Genomic DNA, 20,275 nt, shown 5'->3' with positions numbered 1-20,275 from the left:
GGATGCAAACACGGTACTTCGTGACGATTTATTTCAAGATTGCCCCTACCTTTTTTGCTTGCTTTTTTAAATTACCGTAACAATTTTGTATAATGCTGTTGAAGCAATACTTTGCATGTCAAGGCTTGGTTAGCTTTTTTCTCTACAGGCAGATTACGCGAAACCGAAACACCTGCTCTGCTCTCTTTTCCATTCTACTACAAATGTTTTTGGCTGGTCAGTCAACAAAAGAAGATTGAGGAAGAGTTATTCGATTGACTGATATATATTTGAGTTCAGTTCTACCATTAGCATGTCATTATCTAATTTTATTTGTTTTCTTGATCGATAGGAATCAGAGATCAAGATTTTTTTCGAATATCTAATGAACTTGAATAAATATCGCAAATGTTTTTGGTCACAAAAGTAGCATTATTACCCTTTGAGAAACTCACCAAGCCTACCAGATAGGCTCCTCTGGTATTTGGCTGACTATCACTGCAAATTGCAAAAATATCTAATATTTAATTATTTTCTGTGAACAAGTCACAATAACCTGAAAATATCTTTAATATAACTTTAAAGAGCATAATTAGGTGACAAATGACAATATAATATCGACATGCGCAGAAACCACATTATTCTCCTGTTCTCAAATAGTGTGTAATATTTCACTGAAACTACCGCCACTTCAACAGATCAAATTGCCATATGCTTAGTCATATAATTATTCATTTACTAGTACCATCCATATCTGACAGTAACCAGGAATTGTCATGATGAGAGGTTTTTACACTTAACCGACATTGGTCACAATGCTTCATTTTGTCAAATCAATCCAATTATGTTTGTAGATCATATAAAGTATTTATGTTTTGAATTCATCAAATTATAGTACTTCTATTTTTTGATATTCACATTTACAAAAACATTTGCAAAATTAGAGTTAGAAGTATTACGAGTTGGACTAGTTTGGATACTTCTCTGCTTCTAATTTTCATTTAAATTCGCATGTCTCGGGATGTTTTCACTTTGATTATTATTACCAAGAAATACATTCGTTTTATAAAATTTCCAAAGTTCCCAATCCGTAAAATAATTTCATTTCTGCACGTATTTCGGTTAATCATAATTCTACCATTATTTTGTGTGATCAAGAATGAAATCATTGATTAAAGTAAATAACTGTGAAGCAAGCGGTAACATATAGTCGCAACTGAAGCAAAACTGAACGGAGCTCATTGTCCGTAATCTATTATAGTATCTTTAATTATTGCTGATAGTTTAAAGTAGTTGCTATATATTATTCTACGCTTAAATTGCAAAAAAATAATATGTAGACGTTGATATAACCAAATTAATATATTTTTCAATCTACTTTTGTTGAATTCGAGGAATTTACTTTACTCTACACATACTAACGCCTCCTACATCTGTAGATGTTTGATAAAAGATGAGGACTACAATCAAAGGTAATGTATTGATTGTCCACAGCAATCATGAAGGAATCTATGACTTTTTAGTATGAAAAAACAATAGAAACAAAAAGAATCTCATGAAAGAGTAGAGGATAACAGCACTCGGAATCATTGTTGTCTTAAGAGCTACTGCACAAACAGCACTAGAAGGATTAATATTATAGAACACGCACTATATGATCAGAAAAAGGACTTTAAGCAAATAATAATAAACATTATTACAAGATAAGAATCGGAAGAAAGATAAAGAAATCTCAATCGTTACAAATTACTCGGTAACAAAAAATTGAACAGTACTTGGAGCTAAACATCCAAAAGTCGTACATATTAAGAAGTGGATGTAATACCCTTCAAGCATAAATTTGTGCAGAAGAGGAGGTTACCAGACAGAGAAAGTGGTGCTTCAGAAAGATAAAAATCTACGCATATAGCGTTGAAAACAATCTTAACAAAATAACAAATGGTGATGAGCTATCTACTAGATTCATAGCAACTAAACTAAGCCTCTATGAAGTGAAAGGATACTCTAAAGCATGTAGAATTTCAGAAACTGCTACTAACGAATTGTTAAACAATATATTGGCACAGAAAAAACAAATTGTTCTGTTGGCACAAGACACCAGAAAGGGAGGGTCACAACGGCTTACTATTACAGAGAGTGCTAGTGAGAAGAAGAAATGATCGAGCATCTGCTCTGCCAAAACCCAGACTTGAAGAAAAAATGACTGTAGAAATAGGAAAAGTAGAGAGTTTCGGTTTGAAATGCTTAAAAATATATTATAAAAATAAGAAAGATGAAAAAGTGCTAGGTAATCAACTAAGTTTAGTCATCTAGTGGGTCTCTGGTGTTCGAGGTTGTCCCTACCAACCTAATTAAACCTTACGAATATGGATGCTTGGATATGATTTTCAACCACTTACAACACAGGCAATCGCCTGCATAGTTATAGTGAGAACCAATGGATTAGATTTTTTTCTATGATCATTGCCGAAAAAAAATTTAGACCGGTATAATAGGTTCCGTACTGTCGCTGTTTGTGAAGAGATTAAGAAATGGTTGGTTGTTAAATTTAAGTAAGTTGACAGGCTTGTTGATAACCCACTCTTAAAATGGTGTTTATTACAATCAATCTTGAAATAAAAACATAATGAACAATAACTCAATAACTCAACGAGAAACTTACTTTTAAGGACAATCGAAAAAGAAAATGAATAATTGTGTAAATTACCGAATCACACTAAACTGAATTACTTTATAAACGAAAATCGGATTTAAAATAGAAAAATGATCTCGAATACTTCTGTTTGTATTGATGACATTTTCAATTATTTCGATAGTTGAAAGCTTTCGATAGTGTTGTTTAAATTGTGTCTAAATAGAATACAAAGGCACGTACTGATCTTTGATGCCAAAATTAAATAAATTTTAAGTTTAATACACACTTTAATTCTTTCACCAACTGTTTTTTAGTTTGGTTGTGTAATAGAGCTTCAGTTATACAAATCAGTTTACACTATGTAACAGGAACTTTGAACTTGAATTTCCTCCTAATCAAAAAGTCGGATTAATTTGAAATTTTTGCACTTTCATTGAGGACCGAAAACTAAATAAAAGTTTGATAAATTTATATCATTATTCTTGCCAAGGATCACCAGAATAGCATCTTCAGATAAAGAATTTTGTATACTGTGGAACAGATGGCAAAACAGTACTCATAAATTCGTAGGAATTTTCTTGTTCGGTACACCTGGAGGACATATAATGGATTGTTTGTATTACATTTTACCACCTATAAATGATTTAGATATTATTTTTAGGTTTCAAAGAAATATTGAAGTTAATTTGGAATAATTGGATTGTGTAATTTCAAATGAAGCTGTAAAAATTTTACCAAATGAATTATTATAATGATAGACACTACGTCACTCGATGTTTCTACCCAAAGATTAAAGAAAACAGACGAAAATAATTTTGGATATAATTTGTATCCTCATACTACCTAGGCTTTAATTCAAGGTTAGTACTATAATGTAAATTATCATTAAAAAGTACAATATCGTGTGTCATTACAAGAACGACCCATATATTTCAACTCATTAAAACCAGCTAGACTTTTGATTTTATTAACGTGATTCAAGATCTGTAAATAAACCGTCTAATAAAAGAGGCAAAGGCCATTGGACTTTAAATGTTTAAATTGAATATAAAACAAATTTACGCGATGTGAAACAGAATGAGTAGCAATTGCATTATCAGGATGTTCTTGTTATTGTTAAACTACTACTTTCCCACGCACAGTCGCCAATATCCTAGTAAAAAATAATTTTACTGAAAATGGCACCCAAAATCATTTTATAGTCTATGTATCGTCGATGCTTATTAGTATTTTATTGAAGGATTCTCACATTCGTGTACCGATCCCATTTGGGTATGCATTAATTCTATAAACATTGATCCGAAGAAACTTTGCCGTGAGGTCTTCACATGGGCATAAACTTTATCTAAGAAAAAATTAGATTCTTACAAATGATGTATGATAATGGAAGTATTAATTGAACGTATGTGATTATAATTTTAGATGCTCTTATTTATTTTTCGAGAATATATGAGCAAGTACTGGGAATATGATAGAGATTTACGAGGCAATTATTCTAAATTCGAATGCCCTCCTTCAATATACTCCCCTCCCCTTGCCACTCACCTTTCTATACGTTTTTTCCATTGATCGAAGCAGTGCTGGAAGTCTTCTTTGGTGAGTGTCTTTAAGTGCTCTGTTGCTTTTTACTTTATCGCTTCCATCGACTTAAATCGGGTCCCTTTCAAAGCAGATCTTTTTCTAAACTTTCTAACCTTTCGAGGAAATCTGAGCAGATCCGTTGACGTAGAAGCTTTTGGTCAGGAGTCAGTTTTTGTGGCACCAACTTCGCACAGACTTTTGTCATGTGTAATTCCTCGAATAAAATTTGTCTAACCGTTTCTTTATCGGCATTTACATCCTCGGCAATCATCCGGATGCTCATTCGACGATTTGCACGCATACTTTGGTTGATTTTGGTCACTGTTTTCGGAGATGAAATAGTCACAGGGCGACCTGGGCGCTGGTCATCTTCAGTGACTTCTCGGCCATCACTAAAGCACTTAAACCACTCAAAAACATGCATACGAGATAGAGAATTGATCCCATAGATGTCTTGCAACAATTTATAGCACTCAGGCACTCAGTAGGAGTATTTTTAAATTTAATGAGAAATTTGAAATTGACAGTTTGCTCCTATTTTTCGTCACAGATACTATAATAGTTGCGTAAACATTTTTTGGTACGTGCATAGACAAGATATTTGGATGTTTTTGGAGCCTATCGAAATTACTTAAAAGTAAACTGCTGTCAAAAAATACGAAAATAAGAATATACGCAATCATGATACAGACCGTTTTATTGTATGGAGCTGATGCGTGGACAATTTTCGACGGAGGAGTATGGAGAATACTAAAAAACAGAGAACTCAGGGACCGGTATAGACGACCAGATATTGTGGCTGTCATAAGAAGTAGAAGGATTAGGTGGCTGGACCATGTGAGAAGAAGGGATGAAGAGACAACAATAAGGAGAGTGTGGAGAGGTTAACCAGAGGGGAGCATGGGAACATGAAGGGCAAGATGGAATGACCAAGTGTGTGAAGATGTAAGGAGACTTGGTGGAGGCTGAGGATATAAAATTATGTATGCAACTTGTTGGCGAGGCCAAAACTCAACTTGGATTTGAGTGGCCTCAGTAGTAGTATATGAGCATTATTTGGAATGTATTTATATCAATTCAGCATGGACAATGAAAATAAAATTGAAACCTTGGGAATATGATACGAATGCATTGTAAAAAAACCGTGTAAGATTTTACGGAGCGGGAATTTCAACGGAACATCTTCAACTATATTACTTGTTATAACAGTGTAAATTTCAAAAAAACCTCGCGATAAATAAATCGGGATATGTAAACTTTTCATTAGCTTCTTCTTCAACTCTTCGAGTGAGTAGGTGTGCATCGCGTCTACAAACGAGATAAAAAATAATCTTAACGTGAAATCGAATAAATTGAAATAGAGATGAGGAAAACAAAACCAAATTTTATCTTAATAAAGGTATAAATAATTCTTTATTTCGGTTAAACAATATCTAAATCTATTCGATAAAGATTTTTTAACAGTGGTTTTAACAAAAAGTCGTTAAAATTTGTAGGTATTTAAAAGCATTGTCGATAATCTCAATAGAAAATAATCAATTTTCTATAAATTAGTAAAATATTGGGGTCACCTGATGGCATCATGTGAAGAATAAACTTGACTGAAACTCCTTATAGTTAGCAGGCAGTGATAGAACACTGTGGGATTACGTTCCACATATTCGTTTCCATTTGAATTTACATTAATGTAAAAGAGGCCTATGACATAGCCACGGTCAACTTTTTTGTAAATACAGGAATGAAGAAGTGTTAATTTTCCAATATCTCATGTGACAGATTTTGTTTACGAGGTAACGAAAAATGAGGTTCACCAGTGAATTCTTTGTACTTAAGAGCAACGTTAATTATTTTGTTTCTAAATATTCGAATTAATAAAAGGTGCCAAATAAGATCAAGAAATATTAAAATATATCCATGGCAATGAAATGTGTGCAATTTAAAAATATAAAAGACTTAATCTTGTTTGATTAAGAGAGCGATTGGGGATGTGGGACATTTCGGTCAAAAAGTCAAAAAGAGATCGGAAAAATGGGATAACGCGTCGTGCGAAAAGTCGCATTTTATTTGCAAGTTTAAGGCTATTGAAGCTCTACCTGTTAGTACACATCCAATCTACTCAACAGATTTATCACTCTGCAACTTTTAGCTTTTCCTATAGCTGATATTGATAGAGCTGCAATAGAGAAAAAGAAAGTCATTGTGAGAAAGACTTTCAGAGCTGCTTCAAGTTATGGACTCAACATAAGTATAAGTGCATTCATAGATAAGGGTAGTACTTTATACTCGTAACAATCAGTTATATTAGATTTAGTGGTACACAGACTTGGACTGACATATTTCTAGCAGCAGCTATACGGGTCATTATCGCAAACACATTTTACAGCTATATAACTGTCTTCATTTCTAGACTTAGGTAAGAAGTATAATGCCGGTGACAGAAGTGGATGGGGTTTCCTAAATAGCTTAGCTGGACGTGAGAACTCAAAATATATAATATTAATTGCGAAAATAGAAAGGAACGAAGTTCTGAAATAGTGATTTCACAGCTGTGATTGGACAAAATAGGTATTGAAAGGAGATATTTCTGCTTTTGCTTGCTCAGAACATTTAAAAAAAATTGTATTTATGTGTTGGATAAGCGCAGAATATATTAAAAACGCCAAAAAATCACATTGGCGTAGCTCCGCCCCAGCTTCTGCATACCAAACGTTGTTATTGTCATTAATTCCCTTTCAGAGACAATGATTGTTCACCTATAATATTTTCCAGTCGATTTGCCGTGTTTTTCATTATACCTTGTATTTAATGGCCGTTTTAACTTGATTTTAATTAAGTTATTATCATATTCTTATCATATTTGTATATTTGAATTCAAAAAGTTATAATGACATTTTCTATGTATAAATATTTCACTTTTCTTTATTCAGATCTTTGCGGGTTCATATGACAGTATTTTATTTATTTCAGCCTCGCACACAGAGTTTTTCTTTAAATGAGTATTAAACACCTTGTTTAAATATCATTTTCTTTTAACATATAAAAACTAGATAAGGATAAGATAATCTTAATGTATAAATGACGTTTTTTTTATTTTTAATGGGTATTTCATACTTTCTTTCTGTTGAAGAAATCACTGTGTTGTGTAGTACTAATAATGTCCTCCAGTTTTTTTTTTCCGGAATTATACGCTAAGTTTTCTAGAATCCTTCTAACACAACATACCTCACATCTAGTGAAAAAATATAGATCAGCAATACATTGGCCTAAGAATGCGAGTATTTTAGAATTTGGATTTGGCGATGGGACCAATTATGAAATATCCGTACGACCAAACTTTCCAAACGATTATAAAGAATATATTGCAACAGACATTTCAACGAAAATGATTGATTATGCTAGGAAGTCGGTTTCTTGGCCCAATATGACATTTCAAGAGCTTGCTATCGATACACAATTTGTTCCAGATGATTTCAAAAATAGATTTGATTTGATTTTGAGTTTTTTCACGAATCATTTAGTACAAAATCCCAAGTAAGTTATTTATAATTGAAATATGATGGAGAAATGTAATTCCTTTTTATATCTTTATTCTTATATGAGAAGCAATAACAGAAATAAATGAATAATAGACATGAGACAACTGAGAATTTGAGCACAGAATGAAGAAATAGAATGAATTACGTTGGAAGGCACAGAGTAAAATTGCGCTAATTCATCAATATGATGGGAATGGGCAGATGATTTTTTGATGCCACGGTAGGGCTGAAAGATAACGAATAATACGAAAACACAAAGAAGAAAATTAGAACTAAGAGCGGGAAAAGTAATCAACTTAAGAATATTGAACTCATTATGTCAACGAAAACATATATACTAGAATAGAAGATAGACATATCAAATCATTTATCACAATAAGAGGACAATAGAAGATCTCCATGTTTGATTGAACAGAGCAGAATTTGGAAGCGACCACCTTCTGTTTGCCAATATAATAAAGATCTTGTTTCAGTATTTTGTTGAGTACATATTTATTTTTGATGATCTTTTGGCATGGAAAATAGTGATAAAGTGACATCACAAAATATGCTAAAAATAGATCAAAATGGACATCATGTTTTTTTTTTAAATAGTTGAGATAAGAATTTTATTTTCAGTTTTTGACACTTACCTTTTGTTCGTTTCATAACTGTATATTTTGTCTTACCTAAGATATCTCTAAACCAAATTTCTTTGCTTCCTCTTAAACTTGCTGCTCCTTTTAATTTGGTAGCTGTTTTTCCTATTGTTTCTCCTTTCCTATTCGTTGGTATAAATTCTAAATGATTTATAAATTCGCATTTATTTTAGAAAACAGAAAGAAGAATTTTTATTTTGATTATGCCTCTTATCTTGTTTTTCATTATTTTTAGTATATTTATTTCATAGAAACCTCAAATTAATGTCAATTAAGTACATCGTTTAGTTCTTCTAATTTCATTCAAAATATGAAGAATTATCCATTGTTCTTATTATCACGGTTTCAGTGTTAACTACGAGGATGCAATAATTATGAAAATAGTATTGCCATGGGCGAAGATTCTGTAGTACGCATTCCTTGTGCTGGACATTAGCGCAATTCATTACCAGTTCAGTACCGTTTGTGATATGGATGTGGCTTAATCGTCGTCTGCAGTGCTAGCGCTATTTTGTTTTTATTTCGTTTTGTCTGAGATTTGGAATAGTTCAAGATCTTGTGCTTAGAAACCGTCGAGTGACAATTGATCAACTTTCAGGTTTTTTATGTCGAAGGATATTGCTAGTGATAAGTTACGGTGTTATGGTTATGACCCAGCACCAAAGCAATAGCCAATGCGATTGTGAAGTTGAGTGCGGTGTTTTGTAAAAATTTATTCAAAACACTTGTTATGTTTGGGTGCTTTTTTGTAATGAATTTTCAAAATCTAATCGCTCATTTTATGTTCAATATATTTTTTTAGACAAATGTACAAAAATATCCACAATATGTTGAAACCAAGAGGACAAACATTTCAAATATCATTGGAACGCAGCCCTTTAGACATAGTTTTCCACAATTTTTCAAAGCATCATAGATGGAATAAATATGGACATGACAAAATTGTATCCCCTTATTATTATCTTCCTAATCCCAGAGAAGGTGTAGAGAATGATATCAAACATGGAGGTTTTAAGGAATATCATTTAAAATCGGAGCCATGCGTTTACGAATTTAAAGAAAAAGAAGAATGGCAAGGCAAGAATTACAGGTTTTTCATAAATATAATTTCTGCTCTTAGAGAGATCAAAGACACTTTGATTAGAGAAAATCATTTCAACTGAATGAAGTAAAAATCAAATTTCATTGTAATAATACTGTCCTTTAAGAGCAATATAAAGCATAGGGAAATGTATGATTTTCAAGATCATCACAGTGGCATATTATTATCAGAAAAATTTTTGGATTACATTAAAAAATCAATCTAGTAAGGAATACCGTTTATATTGATTGTACAATCTATAAAAATAACGTTAATTTCATGTTTTAAAATGATTATCTAATCAATTTAAGTAACTTGAGATTATACTACTTATATTATTGACAGTTTAACCCAAATTTAACAATAGAATCACTGATAACTAATAATTTATTTTGTTATGAAATATCGAATACGTTGTTGCCGATAATAAAAAAAATGAACTTGAAAGAACAAGAGCGAAGCCCACAAATAGAATGAAAACAGAACTAACTATTCATTACCCAATTTCTTCTGAAAAAACTAGTCAATAATTTTTTAAAGTCTCGTATGATAGCGATGATATAGATGATACAGTTTATGAGGAAACGCTACGATATCTAATTTTAAGGACAAATTACATTTGGAAAAGTAAAATTGCTACAAGATAAATCAAATATTTGAAACAATGAAAAAGAATGAAACAACAAGTGGCACAAAATAAAGAGGAAGCACATATTTACCCAAAATGAGTAGTTGGGATTAAGTTTGATGAAAGTGATCACAATCAAATGTAAATTAACGAAAAACAATATATACCAATACCATCTTCAGGTAATTACGAAAATTGATTCGAGAAACTCAGTATATAGTAGTATAGTACGTGTTCTACAAGTGAAATAGTATATAAATGGAAAAATAAGTGGGAAATTTTGGGTTCAATGGAGTGAATTTCATAGGAAACTTGAACCTGATATTTGATAAAAATCAATATTGTGGATCATTAGAAAGTGAGGCACCAATTAGAATGCAATGAAAGTGATCACATTCTGTTTAATTCTTGTTGTCCTAATAGAGCTTGGGTTGAATATAAGTTTAATAATATCGTTTTATCAAATTACCAAATTCATATTCTTGAGTTCATTAAATTAATTTTTAGGTTTATTTCTCTCAACTAACCCATTATTATCGAATATTCCAGTTGAAGACATTGCAGAGTACAAAGAAGATTATTTCAATGAAATACAAAACAATGTGATAGTTTTTGATGAAAAAGTAAATGATGGTGTAGGTATAGTTAAAAATACTCTTCATGTAATTTTCGCCACGAAATAAACCATATAAATAAGACAGTAGTAGTTTCAAATGAACAATTTGATAGATTCCTAATTTTTTTCATTTACGTTACACAACTTAGTAAGAAATATCAGCTGTAGTATAAAGTAATTATTAAGTATCGAAAGTTTCAATAATTGTGGAAGCTATTCTCATTAGTTTTTCATATAATGAACTATTTTCCGTTCCTAGTAAACCTAAAGTCAGCCTAAATAATGCTTGATAATATGTATTCTAATATTCCTGTGACAAAAACTATGAAAAAAAACAAATGAGAGGGCGGTGGTCGCAGATCTTCATAATCCTCTTCAGATTACTTCAATATAAAATACCATAGAACTATTAATACTTATCTTATTTCCTTGGTTCTACGATTATTTGATTCCTGCTTACTTCCAAAACCAAAATTATTTAGTCTTTGGAACACATATGTAAATATTTCTAGTGCTAGAGGACATGCATGTTAACAAGTGTTGTATCAACATACAATAGGAAACTCTATGCAAAATGGTCATTGAAAATATTGTTAAAAAGTAGGTGTGTGTCAAGGAAGCATTTGGCATGGGATATTTCTTTTATATTATACGAATAAAAAGGTCCATCGGAAAAAAATATCACAGATTCATTCATAGAATTAAATTTAGCAGGGTGGAAAAGCAGAAGTTATTTCTAAGGAGGGTAGGTCGTGGATTCCATAGAAGAATTTGAGCATTTGTAATGATCATCAGAAAAGAACTGGGCGGAGGAAACTGAACATATTTAAAAGAAGGTCTAGCTAACTAATTAAAAATTGAATGAAGCTCCTTGAAAGTAGTGCCCTTCATTAGCAATGCATGTATTCTATCGTTTAATCCATTTCTGGGAGGCTTTTTTTCGAAATAGCTTTCATATGCTCTGTCGTCGCCTTCTCAGTATATTGTGATTCCTAAATATAGGTTACACTCTCCAGTTATATTTTTCTTATGAAATTTTGTTTTGTTATTTGTTAACAGAAGATATAAAAGGACTCCACCTCACTGTTTACCATAAATTTAGTATAAAACAGATAAGTCAAGTTATTAGGTTTTGGTTTACCTTCAGTCTCGATAACTTTGTTATCGAGGCGCGCGTCAGACAGTATGAGTGTAAAGTGTAGTGTAGTGTAAACAGTATGAATATCACCAACTGTTACAGAAATTCCAATTCAGCTTATTGAGCTTACAATTTCCCGTTGACAGATCGCCACAGTATTGACCAAGAGCTAAAAGAATAATTAATCACACAAATTTAACTATAGGTAGATACTTTTTGGCAATTGAACATAGCTTTATGAGTTATCAAGATCCATATCTCGCGATCTCACTAAACCAACTATATAGCATTTTGAATTGCTAGAGAGGGTATATAATCAGAGTAAGGAATTGCCTTTATAGGAATGCTCCGATATTGAAATAGAACTTAGAAAACTCCAGTACGGATGAGATGAGAAACCATAGTATGGTATGTATGTATGATACGTCCCGAAGAATGATAATATGAATTGAATGGTGAAAGGTATATGGTACGTGAAGTAAAAAACAGAAAACAATATTTGAATAAATTATACCATTATATCATGTTAGTCGCTTTTTTAATTTCTATAGCCTAATATTTCACACCATTTTAAAAAAATTCTTAATTTTCTTAATTTGTATATTTATAGAAAGTACGTAATGTTTATTTAAAATTGTCCATTGTGTGAAAAAAAAACGAATTGATTAAGCGTATACTTAGACGGGATTATCTGCATTAAATTTCGTCAGGATTTCGTAATTTAAATCGGATGTTACGAAGAGTAGGTACAATCGGAGCCCACGGAAGTTTAACCTTACGTTTAGCGAGTGCCAGCGTGAATAAAAAATAAGGATTTGTGACAACAAATAAAAAGGTGCGTCTATACAGTACAGGACTCGATCAAGTTTCAAATTTGTCATTTTAATACTGAGCATATGTTAGTTTATCATTTTTATTTTGGAAAGCTTTTTCACTTTCTACAAAATGGTAGTAAACTTGATTTCAGTGAAAAGAAGATTACAATAATAGTGAAAGAATTGAATTATATTGAAATATTGAGTTCTTACGACTTGTTATGAGAATGTTTATTAATCAAAGCTTAACTAATATGCTGCGACGGAGAATAATAGAAAAACGTCAAAATTCTTAGTTGATATTAAACAGAAATTGGCAATAAATAGCTTATGATCAAAAAAATATTTGTAGTGATTGACAATAAGTTTGGGGTCTAGAAGTGTGAAGATATAGGTAATCGAATTTCAGGATAAGTCATAAAAGATACCAAAATCATTTTTTAAACAAATCAATCTGGTGGAGCGAACAAATTCAAACAGAAACTAAGACAGTAGTAAGGTTGTAAAAGACGTATATCGCCTAAAACAGGACCAGACCAGAGATATTGAAGAAACAATGAAACAAAAATGAAGCAATAACCGTTAGCTACCATTTTGATCTCAGATTTAGCGACAAATTTGAAAATACGATAATCTATTATAGGTGTTAGACATTACTTCTTAATTTGCATAAAAATTGTTATATTATACATAAGTGCATACATGCGAAGATCTTTGAGGTTGTATTTCAAGAAAAGTTTTTAGAAGTATGTACTAACTCGATATAATGCGTCTCACAAAGTGTAGTCGTCATTTTAACTTTAATCATTGTAAATTTACCAGTACCATTAATTTAGTGGTGCTAGATTTTTAAGAAAATACTTATTACACAACTCAAAGCAACGGGTATCTTGATGTACAAATGATATTCAATACCGAATGCACTGAATCAGCTATAACAGCGTTGTCAGTTGACCACCATTCCAACTAAAACTATAAACATTATATATTGGTATTATTTATTTTAGCAGCCCTTTATGAGACGAAATACTAATTTGAACATAATGGTTATAAAAAATCTGATCATTTTGACACACCTGCGCAATAATTTTATGACATACACTTGACAACATTGTAACATATACAAAGATCAAAATGGATTCTGCACGGCGTCTAAGTTTATTCCTCCCTTCATATCTCTGCACCAGACATGGCAAACACGTAAAAACTGGAGACGACAAAGATACGAAGCAATTATTAAGACATGCAAAATAAATGAATGAACTAAATAGAAGGACACAATAGAACAGGCACCTTAAGCGAATAGTCAATACACGAATTGTAAAAATTACTTGCGATAAATTAGCTTGCAGGAGTATCCGACGAGGGAGACAGATATGGAGTGACAACTTTAGATCTGACTAGGCATGGAGGCGATGAAGAAAAAGGCAACTTGTCTAAATTACAGAATTAAGCACACGAAATTCAAGGTAGGCATAAGAAAAATAATTTCACATTTTATTTTTACTTTACTTTTCTTTTATCGAAGGTTGAAATTCGTTGGTTCTATCCTAATATTCCTTATCTCAATTATGAATCAATGCAGATGAATTATTTTCTTTTTTCTTCCTTTATTTATTCTGTATCTTTTTCTACATCACGAGTCAGCAGTTGTGACCCTCTTATTAATTTCATTCACCGGAACAGAACCGTTCAATTTCATATGAGAAAACTATCAGAAAAGCAGAGTAGAGGAAAATGGAAAATACAGCCGAGCACTTTGATGAAAGTATTCTGTCTTAGACACTCGAGATTGTTCCTTGGAAATTATGACCGTGAATGGTCTAATAAATACATCGACCTAAGTAGGAACAACCTACGCATTTCCATAGGATCTCTAATCGAAGTCTTGAATTGAGTGCAGGTTTTGTGAAACATCGATATAATTCCAGCATGTATCGAGGTAGCAGGTACCTGGGTATTTGGTTTGACTGATTTCAAAAGTGGTTAGCTAGCCTCCCTGAACTATCTCAAATGACAGCATTTCATCATTGTTCTTAGGCTATACGAAGAGTTGTAGCTTACATGTTCGGCTTAGCTATAGCAAAGAGCGCGCACGATGAATTTTTTAGATTGCACGTACAAACCTTTTATATTTGTCTAAATCTAAGTCATTCTCTCTCAATGCATTTTCAAGGTATTCGAGTTTTATTCTACTTAGAAGTTTAGTGTTTGTTGATCTACTGACTCATAAGATCATTTGTAGCACAATATTAAATAGATCTCTAGTTTCTTCAAACATTCTGCTTCAGTGTGATTGTTTAGTATAATTTACGGCCGTTGTCTTCAGTTGTACTTATCTTTCGGTTAACGTTATTCTCCAGATAACTCAAGTTTGAGAAATAAACCTTCAGTTATATCTATGTTTTTAATGGAGTATTCAAGTAATCTAACTTCCCAGGCATAAAGCCTAAACCAAAAAGTACACCAGTACACTCACGTATACATTACCCTATAGATTGTTAACACACCTTTATAACTGAGAAATAGGTAACCCTTGGGATTTTTGGATAGAACCTTTGGATTTTAAACCTTGAATATATTTATCATCCGGGATATGTAACTAAGGTTGAACTATTTTATAAAAAAACGGAGAATACCGAAAATACAACATTCTAGAAGTCGTTTCGTATTTTCCACACTATGATCAATTCAATAGGAGTCTTTTCATTATAATTACAACATCTTATTTCTTCGATGTGATGATCATTATTTTTATACATAGATATGTAATTTGAGACCTTTTCGATTGAAACATCGCATTTGTTATGATTATTAGATTAGGTTTTGTAATTTTAAGTTTTATATTAAACCTTTACGACCAGATGTTTCTAAATTTTTTTAACATTCTTCGTATACTTATCAACTTAATTCTTATCGGCTTAACCCATAACTGGTTCTGTGCATTACGTTTTATTATTCTTATTTTGATATAATCTTCTTTTAGTGAATATTTGTATTCACATGGGGATTTTCAACAGTTGTAACAGAACCCACGACTGAATAATAATTTACATAGGAAGTTATATTCGTTTATAGTCATTATATACCTAATTATTTCTTTTGTCGTCTAACAATCTATACCTACTTACTTGACAGAAAAACGTTTGTAACCTTTTGCAATATACAGTGTGTTTTAATTTAATATGCTTCAACTAAATAGAGTTTATCTTTGACAAGTAATGAATTTACTATATCGAAAGTTTGGTTTATATATACTTACTAGGTTTATATGAATATTTTTATAAATTCACTCTAAGTTACTTTTGTTTACACTATTTTTGTATATTTCTACGGGGCGCAATCTTGTTATTAACCGACAGTAGATATGTACTCAGTTTATGAGTTTTATATAGTTATCGCATTCTACTCGAACCTTTTTTTATGTCAACAGTAAGATTTATCTGCTATTTTGTCCTCTTAGTAACAGGTTTACAAGAATGAACCCAGAAGTATCTGGTTCGACCTAGAGATGGCGATAGTTGCTCGAAACATACCACTGTTTTAGAAAGTACACAGTTTATACAGCATATGTTTTAAGTTTGAAGGCGCCAAGTTGTTTAGTATTTATTTGATAGCCATCAATAATGAACGTTTTCTGTGTTTGTAAACATAGAACAAATTAGTCATCATTATGTGATACAAACTTTTATTTGAAATGTACAACTTCATAGTAAAATATTGGGTAGAAGAGTTTACAGAGAGGCTGTACGAACTGCGAATATCAGAAGAAAATCCACAAAGCGGTCCGGGATGATCGTCGGATAGGTAGCAGGCATAATAGGCATTTCATGAAGTGTAGTACATCCCATATTAACTGAAAATTTGGACATTAGAAAGCTGTGCGCAAGATGGATGCCATGTTTGCTCACAATGGAACAAATGCAGCTGTTTCTATCTATTGTTTGGCATGAAAAAGGAAAATATATCAGCGGCGAATATAATGCGAACTTATTGCTACGTTTGAGCGAAGAAATCAAAGAAAAACGGCCACGGGTATCGATCTTATTGAATATCGCTGTGCATGTAGCTGAAAGGAGATTACGTTGAAACATAAATATATTTTTTTCGAACATTTTTGTGTTTTCCTTGTTGAGCCAGGTACTTCTGGGTCCAACCTCATATGTTAGGGTCGATAACTGTAGTAAATTAGAACATTGATTTACTACAATATTACTGTTATTGAAACGTGAAATTAGTATCAGCCAATTTTCCACTTATTTGTTTGATTGGGCATATTTTTTCATATCCATTTTGTTTAGATTTCAGTTGCTGTGTTTTTAATAGTGCAAAAAAATTTTGTTATAGGTGGGATTGGGTTCCATCACTGAGGAGTGTTTGTTGTTGAACATTGATTTCGTTCGAACGGAAATGGTAATCTCCTAAAGAGACATCAAACAACGCAATTATGCTTTCTATTGTTGAGAGCCTTAATAATTCTGGCTGTGGATTAAACCAAAGAAAGGGGATGTAACTATAAGAAAAAATGAGGATGTGTCGTCAATCAGGTTTTGCAATAACTGAACCGACTTTTTGCCGACCGTCATTTACTATCAGCAATACGATGTATTTTTCAAGACCTAAATGAATTTCCATGCCGAATTCAAGTTGGGCGCTAATTAACAAATCGAGATATGAATCCCATAGTTGTATATTGTGAACAATTTAAGGTTATATAATATGAGGACTTGAATAATGTATATATTTTAGATGTAAGTCACTTACATCTTGAAGGATTACATTGATAAGCTAAAAACTCTCAATTTCGATAGACTGAGAGTTATTATGTGTTTGGTCCGAATTTCATTGAGGTTTGGGGGGCAGGATGGCAAACCTGTCATTTTTTCAAAAACCAGTGGCTTAAAGAGGCCACAGTAACCAGTCACAACGCTGCAGGAAATTTCTAATTTCAAGTATCCATCAAATTTTCTCGATTTTACACCACCGGATGCCTACATATATGGTATATTCAAGAAGAAAGTCTTTAGCGTACAGAAATACCCAGAACTATTAATGATTTAAAAAAGAAGATCGTCTCTATTTTTAGAAATATGCACATACCTTTACTTGAATATTACGCTAAGTGGGATTCATTGTACAATTTGTGTGATGTTTGATAAAAATTTTCGGTTCGAGACGTTATTGAGATACTTTTTATTATTGGGACAGATGACGGAAAGATTATAATCGGATGGGACAATACCTGGGAAATACATAGGTTCTGCGAAAAAATCATATCCCAACAATAAAAAATCACATTAATTATCACTATAACTTATTATTAGCAGCAAAATTAAGTAGTATGTCTAACATTAGATGTTGGATATTTTATTTGAAATATATTTTATTACATTTTTTTCTTCACTTTGCTTCGATGTTTGTTTATTGGTGAATTGGTAATCTCACGACAGAATTTTGATCTCGATCCAGTGTATACTTAAGACACTCAAAATTGATGTATTTTCTGTGTCTTTTATCGTTTCTATTGCGCAATTAAGTTGTATGTAATCGCATACTTATTACCTGATATTTTAGTTTGGATAGGAGATTGAATCCTTTAACGGTGAATGTGTTTGTACAATGACGAGGATTGTGTTTAATAAAACAGAATCATCAATAAATGTTCTAAACTTTATTCATATATTGAAAGAAAAAAAATGAAAAATTCAGTTTTATATGCTTTTATCAAGAGTTAAAACATTATTGTAACATAATTAATTGATTCAAATTCCTATAAAATATGATCAGTATAATTTTGTAGTTTAGTAAGTCTATTTGGAATTATTCATATGTTTTCACTATTAATATTCCAATGAGCACGAATCCTGTTTATACTGCACGAATTGTAGCCAACTATAGAAAATGATCGAGTTCACCGCGAATCTGCGAGAAATCTCTCGATGTACGATAATAATAAACCTGGTTAATATTATGAGGATGAAACCAAAAAAACCAGGGGATGATGGCTGGAGTAACATAGTTTAGTTTATTTATATACCATACCAAACAATTGGTTATTTTCATTACTAACAATTTTCTTTTCTCAAGCAATTAGAAGGTTGTGGTATAGTCGATAAAGAATTTTGCAAATTACTACTGTTTTTCATTCTTTGAGTTCGGTTTCGGAAAAATAGCGAGGAAGAAATTAATTGATTTCCTTTTTAAACGATTGACTTGAATCCTATAAAAGATTAACATGATGATAAATCAAATCAACAAATCGTAGTCAACCCCTAGGAACATTGTAAATTTTTATTCATATCATGAAGGTTTAGATATATATTAAATGACGACACTTTCCTATTTCTCGGTTCCTATGTACAATTGTATTCAGCAGCAATTTGAAATTTATTACTAATTTTGTTAAAGCTTTTTATTGATTTGTTTCTTTATTTACCTATCAATGCTGATAATTTGATTTATGCTTAATGATTTTAATTATTCTTCCTAATTTCTATAGGTACATTAAACGAAAACCAGAACAATTCCAAAAAAAGATCTTCAAAAAAGATTATATATATTTTTATGTTCAAATTTCCCCCTTCTCAGTGTAACACCTCTGGTAGAAAATAGACAGTATGAAATAAATACCAATAAAAACTCCAATTAACAATCAATAAGATTTTTATTGTGGCATTTGTTAATTTCGATAGTGAATTATTAAATGTATCATCTTTATTATTATTATTAACAACAAGAAATTTTATAGTATCTTTAATTGAAATCGATAACATTTTTTTAAATTAACTTTATTAGAAAAATAAAAAATAAAAAAATAAATATGTGTAAACGGAATAATAAATAAACTTCACTTTTATACTCGTCAATTAACGTTTTTAGTGCAAAAAATTTTCATAAGTTTTTTTATACAGACTTCCGAGATTGTTCAACTAAAAATATTATAAATCTAAAATGATCCAATGTGCATGTTCTAAAAATAAAATAGTATTACTTACTTTTCGAAAATCCGGTATACAGTGACTTCAACCAATCAAATTATATAAAAAATCCATAGTACACACGCTACAAAACACAGTTTTTCATTCACGAAACTTGAAAGAAATGTAAATAAACAACCACTGCTTTTTCTTACGCACCGGCACGTCTATCTAACCAATCTACTATTGTGTTTATTTACTTCACAAGAGAACCAATTGATATTACCCGCAGCCGGAAGCCATTCGATTGAGATGCAGTCTTTACATTAGGTGTTCATTCAGCGTAGTTGCAGCAGACGAGGACGTAGAAGTTATGGTATGAAATGTATAGTAAATTCGGTGGTATTGGATATTGTCAGCTGTTTTCATTGCGCTTTCGCTCTCTTGCGATTGAGTCTGAGCGAAAGGGCATTTGTAGTTAGAGAGCCGGGAACGTTATTAGTACACAGAGAAAAGTATGATTAGTTAATTAATTTGGGCATTTATTTATTCATATTTTTTTTACTTGAATTTATTATTGATAATAAAGCCAATATTTACATTCCTAAATCATTTATTTTCATAACCGAATTAATATTATTATGCTGAAAATTTACTGAAACTGCTGATAATTTATCTTATTTATATAATTTAATTGTACAACGATGGTGA

General features: G+C 31.5%; 2 protein-coding genes across 2 annotated transcripts in view; one reads left to right on the top strand and one right to left on the bottom strand.

Annotated features, from left to right (window-relative positions):
• Positions 1 to 20,016, bottom strand: part of LOC130445964 (growth arrest-specific protein 2-like) — a 59,754-nt gene extending 39,738 nt beyond the window's left edge. Inside the window, exon 1 of the mRNA XM_056781906.1 lies at positions 19,643 to 20,016. The gene's annotated coding sequence lies outside the window, so the exon portion shown is untranslated. The remainder of the gene's footprint in view (positions 1 to 19,642) is intronic.
• On the top strand, positions 7,350 to 10,761 carry LOC130443465 (juvenile hormone acid O-methyltransferase-like). The gene is made up of 3 exons (XM_056778153.1): positions 7,350 to 7,726; positions 9,172 to 9,446; positions 10,586 to 10,761. Exons 1-3 carry the CDS (start codon positions 7,350 to 7,352, stop codon positions 10,759 to 10,761), a joined length of 828 nt encoding a protein of 275 aa, XP_056634131.1.
• Positions 20,017 to 20,275: the final 259 nt, after the last annotated feature.

This window comes from Diorhabda sublineata, chromosome 1 (genome assembly GCF_026230105.1).
Source record: "Diorhabda sublineata isolate icDioSubl1.1 chromosome 1, icDioSubl1.1, whole genome shotgun sequence".
Classification (NCBI taxonomy): Eukaryota; Metazoa; Arthropoda; class Insecta; order Coleoptera; family Chrysomelidae; genus Diorhabda; species Diorhabda sublineata.
This window is presented reverse-complemented; position numbering and strand designations above follow the sequence as displayed.

Coding starts and splice junctions, on each gene's coding strand:
- LOC130443465 (XM_056778153.1), top strand. CDS start 7,350: ATGTCCTCCAGTTTTTTTTTTCCGGAATTATACGCTAAGTTTTCTAGA. Junction 7,727..9,171: donor CATTTAGTACAAAATCCCAA/GTAAGTTATTTA, acceptor ATATTTTTTTAG/ACAAATGTACAAAAATATCC. Junction 9,447..10,585: donor AGAAAAAGAAGAATGGCAAG/GCAAGAATTACA, acceptor ATTAATTTTTAG/GTTTATTTCTCTCAACTAAC.